The sequence below is a fragment of the Ananas comosus genome, linkage group 14 (genome assembly GCF_001540865.1).
Source record: "Ananas comosus cultivar F153 linkage group 14, ASM154086v1, whole genome shotgun sequence".
NCBI lineage: Eukaryota > Viridiplantae > Streptophyta > Magnoliopsida > Poales > Bromeliaceae > Ananas > Ananas comosus.
The window spans coordinates 9,655,339-9,660,384 of record NC_033634.1 but is presented as its reverse complement, the minus strand read 5'-3'; the positions used below and the strand labels follow the sequence as shown (position 1 = coordinate 9,660,384).

The following is a 5,046-nucleotide window of genomic DNA, read 5'->3' as shown; positions in this document are numbered from 1 at the left end:
TTTATTTATTTATATGCTTAATCCGACTAATGTGGTGTATGGTTGCTTACCCAGGTACCGAGACTGATTTGCCGGGCGGGACTTAGACCGAGTGAACGTTAGACGTAGCTAGTTTTGATTTTTAGTCCTTTTAGTTTTATGCCTAGCATATTTAGATGTGAATATTTTTAGACTTCGTAAATGATCGTTTGTTATCTACTTTTATTTCGTTATTTCTTCGTACTCACCTTTGTTAACTATGATATTTAGTGGACCGAATTTATGGTGTTTCTTAGTAAGCTTTAGTTCTATAGATGTTAGAATTCATTTGATTTTAGTTAAAATTCAATTTCTTAGTCTCATCTTATGATTCTTTGGATTTACTGGAAAAATTAGTAATCATCTTTTTGCTAGTTTCCGTCTGATTCTGTAGCCTTGCATATTTGCTAGTTTAGCAGGTATGTGGCGTCTATTACGCCTTGGGTTTGGGGCGCGACACCGGGAGTCAATTTCGGAAAGCCAATTTCGCGAGTGATTTTGGGGTTTTTGAGCAATGTCTTTGAGTCAGTTCGTTTGGTTTCTGACTTTGTCGACCTGTCATAGGTCCGATCGACGGTTCTGCACACTGCGGGAACTAGGTGCAACTACGACACAGGTGGGTACTTCGATCTGAAGTCGGTATTGTGGTGCACGCTCGGTGATGTTTTCTTCACTCTTACTTGTTACATCTTGCATGTATCTAGTCTATTCGAGCTTGACACCATATGACTCGCTATACATATGCTCTACTTAGTTATACTTTTGTTTTCATATGTCATAACCTAGAAGTAGAGTGGTAGTGTTATTTATACATAATCGTGTACATTCTAGAAGACCTGATTGGTCGGTGCTCCTAGGGTTCGGAGGTTAACAAATGATTTCGAACAAAAGCATAAGAGATAAAGGAATAAGTAGTTCTAGAATCAAAGAGAACACAAGCAAAAATAAAAGCCACGGGAAGAATACCAGGGACTACATCATTAGATGCCTGGATATCCTGCTGAGACAGAGCCTGAACACGACCGTGTCCGAGGTCTTCCACCTCTAGACTGACCAGTAGGAGGGGCACGATCACGACAGGCTGGAGCAGCAAATTTCTCCTGAGGCTTGGATCCAGTGCTAGAGTCAGTGCTAAGTAGAGGGCACTGAGCTATTCGATGGTTCAAATCTCCACATCTGAAACAACCACCAGTAACGTGCCTGCAGCCGAATCCTTATGCCATCCACCACAAACTGAACATTTCGGCTTCTGATCTCGATTTGGTGGTCCACCTCGAGGAGCTGGTGTATTACGCGGCCTCCCCGAGTCATTAGATCCGTCCACTTCTCTCGCATTTCTATCACCTTCTCTGAAAGAATCTCTATTCCTCTTCTTCTGATTTGCATTTCGCTCTTCTCGAGTTTGCCTCCATACTGAATCCAAAGATTTCGCTCTGGAAACGACATCATCATATGCCTCAAGGTGTAGCGGTGCGAGACCAGTGCGAATATGTCCATTCAATCCTTCCTCAAATCTCTTAGCTCGTGACTCATCATCATTTACTAGTTTTGGGGCGAAGTGGGATAGTCGGTCAAACTCGGCCTCGTACTCCTCCACAGACATCGAACCCTGCTTCAAATCTAGAAATTGTCTTTCAAGCTGGCGAAGCTTGCTCCTTGGGAAGTACTTTGCATAAAATGATGATCGAAAATCCTTCCATGAAAGGGCTGCTAAATCATTGCCGCGAGTTCTCAACTCGCTTTCCCACCAATTATTTGCTCTGCCTTGAAGCATGAACGTCCCGAATCTGACTTTCTCCTCATCGGTGCACTGCATGGCCGAAAATGCCTTCTCCATCTCTTTGATCCAATTTTCTGCTTCGTCCGGATTTGTAGCGCCCGAAAAAGGTGGAGGAGCAGACTTCTTAAATTCATTGATGCTCCTCTCTCGAACTCTGGAACTTGATTCTGCGGCACTAGGAGCTGGATTCTGCTGTAAACTTTGTTGCTGAGTCTGAACTAGCCCGACAACAGCTTGTATCAAGGTGGCAACCAGGGGATCCATCGTGGTGCTCTGAGGTAAAGTGGCGGAGTGGGTTGGAATAGTGGTTTGCGGCGGTAGCGGAACAAAACTAGGATGTGCAGTCGACGGCGGAAACGAAAAGGTAGTGTGAGCGGCCGTCGAAGGCATCCCCGTACTAAAAGTCTGTTGCAGAGGTGGAACAAAAGCCGAAGGGTTCGTTGGAGGCGCTAAGGTTGACTGTAGCGAATTCTGGGTAGTGGGCGGAACAATAGTTTGAGGTGGAACAGCTGCCGAGGATGTGGTATTCAAAAGTGACGCTAAAGTGGCATTCATATCTGCATCTCCGGATCCGGCTGGAGGTGGGTTCCTTGGTTGGTCGTTGTTGGTGTTGCTATGGCGGGATGGACGCACCATCTTATTAAAAGAGAGATCACAACCACATAAATACGAGATGTTAATCGAAACTGCAAAGCAGCAGCGAAACAAATTCAGATATACGCTTACTTCTACTCATCCTCACACGTCCTAATAAGCTCTCACAGTCCTATACCTTAAAAATTCCTAGAGATCTTAAACCTATGCTCTGATACCATTTCTCTGTTACGCCCCAAACCCGAGGCGTAACAGACGCCGCATACCTGCTAAACTAGCAAATATGCAAGGCTACAGAATCAGACGGAAGCTAGCAAAATGATGATTACCAAATTTTTCACTAAATCCAAAGAATCATAGGATGAGACTAAGAAATTGAATTTTAACTAAAATCAAATGGAATTCTAACATCTATAGAACTAAAGCTTACTACGAATCACAAGAGAGGTTCGGAAATACTATAAGTGACAAAAGTGGGTACGAAGATATAACGAAACAAAATAGATAACAAACGATCATAGATAATTCGAAAATACTAGATGTAAAAACAAAAGGGACTAAAATCAAAACTTGCTACGTCTAACGTTCACTTAGTCTCAGCCCCGCCCGGCAAATCAGTCTCGGTACCTGGGTAAGCAACCATACACCATATTAGTCGGATTAAGCATACAATGCAAATAAGTAAATGAATACAAAAATTAATTCAAGCGACTGGTCTTTAATTTGCAAAATTTAGAAAAAAAGAATTTATCAAACTTAAAATTCAAATCAAATTGGAACTATAACTTTACAAAGCATTTTTCTTTAAGCAAATAACGAAATAAATATTAAGTCTCCAGCAACTAACTATATCATATGATCCGTTGGCGAGATCCAGAGGCACCCGAAGGTGCAAACAAAGCAGAAGCACCCGAAGGTGCAAACAGAACAGAGGCACCCGAAAGTGCATGTACAAAACAGAGGCACCCGAAGGCGCAAACAAAACAGAGGCGCGGATAGGCGCAGGCACCCGAAGGCGCAATACAAAGACGAAGCTCGCTTCTATAACAAAGTACATGTCGACATGGCCAACATTAGCATAGCAGAATACCAAGAGACATCCTACTTCAAAAATTATCCAGTCGAGAATGCGCCGAAAATTCAATCGTCGGAACCTAAAATAGAGACACGCGATTCTCTATAAGCTAACCAAAATGAACATACAAAAGGGGATATAAAGGTATGCAAATAGGTCGGGATGGAGCACAAAGGGATTTAGAATATTAAAAATTGGACGAAACTCAATTAGCAATCAAGAGGATGATGAGTTTTAAGGATTAAAATATTCAAAGAAGCAAGATAAGATGAATGAGGTTTTAAAATAATACAGGAAGGATCTAATACTCGAAAAGAGGGTTTTCAGATGTTGAAATATTAATAGGCAAATTACAATTAGATGAGATCAAAATTAGAAACAAAACGAAATTCGCCCTCTCATAGGCGTTTCGTCGAACATATAACGAGCATTCTAAAAGTATGTAGAATATGCAAAGTCAACAAAACCAAATCATATGCAGAACACAAGGCATAAGGTTAACGATTTGAACAACATTAATTTAGACCATTCGAAATCAGATTTGAATGATCCTAGAAGTAATCATCAAAGAAGAATACCTAACAACAATCACGTAATTATCGATAAATTTAGATGCTTTCAAGAATAGGTGTAGAGATGAAAGTGAAAGGAATGAACCTTCTTAAAGATAGAAACGACGACAATAAAATGTCGTCGACGACGAATCAAAAAAAATGCCAACGGATGAGGATTGTGGCGGCGGCCGCGGACGATGGTGACGATGACGGTGATCAACGGCGTCGTGCACGCGTATGGGAGGGTGGAGCCGTACGGGCGCAATGAGGGAGGAATTAAGGAGGGTTGCGGCTAGGTTAAACGGATGGTGGAGATAATTAGGAATTAGTGATTAGTTGGCACAAAATGCCGCCGAGTTCCTCAAAAACTAATATTTACGAAAAGGTCCGAATTTTAAAAGAATAGGAGTTAAAATAAGAAGTTAAGAGTGTGGGGTGTTACAAAAACTATTAAAAGTTTCGTACTTTATTTATTCTTCTCTCTTGTTTCATATGCTTTTTTTTTTCTTCATTTTATACATATGACATATTGTCTAGGCTTATTATGATAATCCATATTTTAATTTAAAACCCGACCTTAAAAACACGAAAACGCGCAGGCGGGAATAAGATATAAAAATCATTTAAGTGCAAGCAAAAATCATTTAAGTGAAAGCAGAATTTAAAAGCTGATACTTTTTTTAAGTTTGGACCACCATAGGATAGATAGAAGCTGCGTTCAAAAGCTCTAACAGCAAAGCAATTGATGATTGGTGCTTCCCCAAGGAATCAGATTTATCTTGCGATTCACGAGAGTATAGAATATAACCAACCTACCTACAAGTACAAAGCTTCACACTAGCTGTACTGGTTATATGAATCACTCAGCCATCTCTATCCCAATCCATATATCGACGCATCTATGTACGCTGCGTGCATAGATACAAAGAAAAAAGAGAAAAACAAAAACTAAAACCAAAAAAGGAAAAATAAAAGTACAGCAAGATCAGAAACTCAAGATCAGAAACTCGGGAAAGCATTATATT

The 5,046-nt window shown here is 40.8% G+C and overlaps 1 protein-coding gene across 2 annotated transcripts; it reads right to left on the bottom strand.

Moving 5' to 3' along the window:
* Nucleotides 797-4,418, bottom strand: LOC109720603. 2 transcript variants are annotated; one of them, XM_020247835.1, is made up of 2 exons: nucleotides 4,125-4,418; nucleotides 797-3,019 (listed from the first exon to the last, which is right to left on the bottom strand). In XM_020247835.1, the coding sequence occupies exon 2, from the start codon at nucleotides 2,432-2,434 to the stop codon at nucleotides 1,181-1,183; it is 1,254 nt and encodes a 417-aa protein (XP_020103424.1). In that variant the 5' UTR covers nucleotides 2,435-3,019; nucleotides 4,125-4,418; the 3' UTR covers nucleotides 797-1,180. The 2 variants fall into 2 exon arrangements, 1 of the variants encoding a protein (XP_020103424.1); XR_002218995.1 differs by lacking the exon at nucleotides 797-3,019 and adding an exon at nucleotides 3,508-3,546.

What these genes read in the sequence shown, in the direction of transcription:
- LOC109720603 (XM_020247835.1), bottom strand. Translation starts at nt 2,434, where the DNA reads ATGGTGCGTCCATCCCGCCATAGCAACACCAACAACGACCAACCAAGG.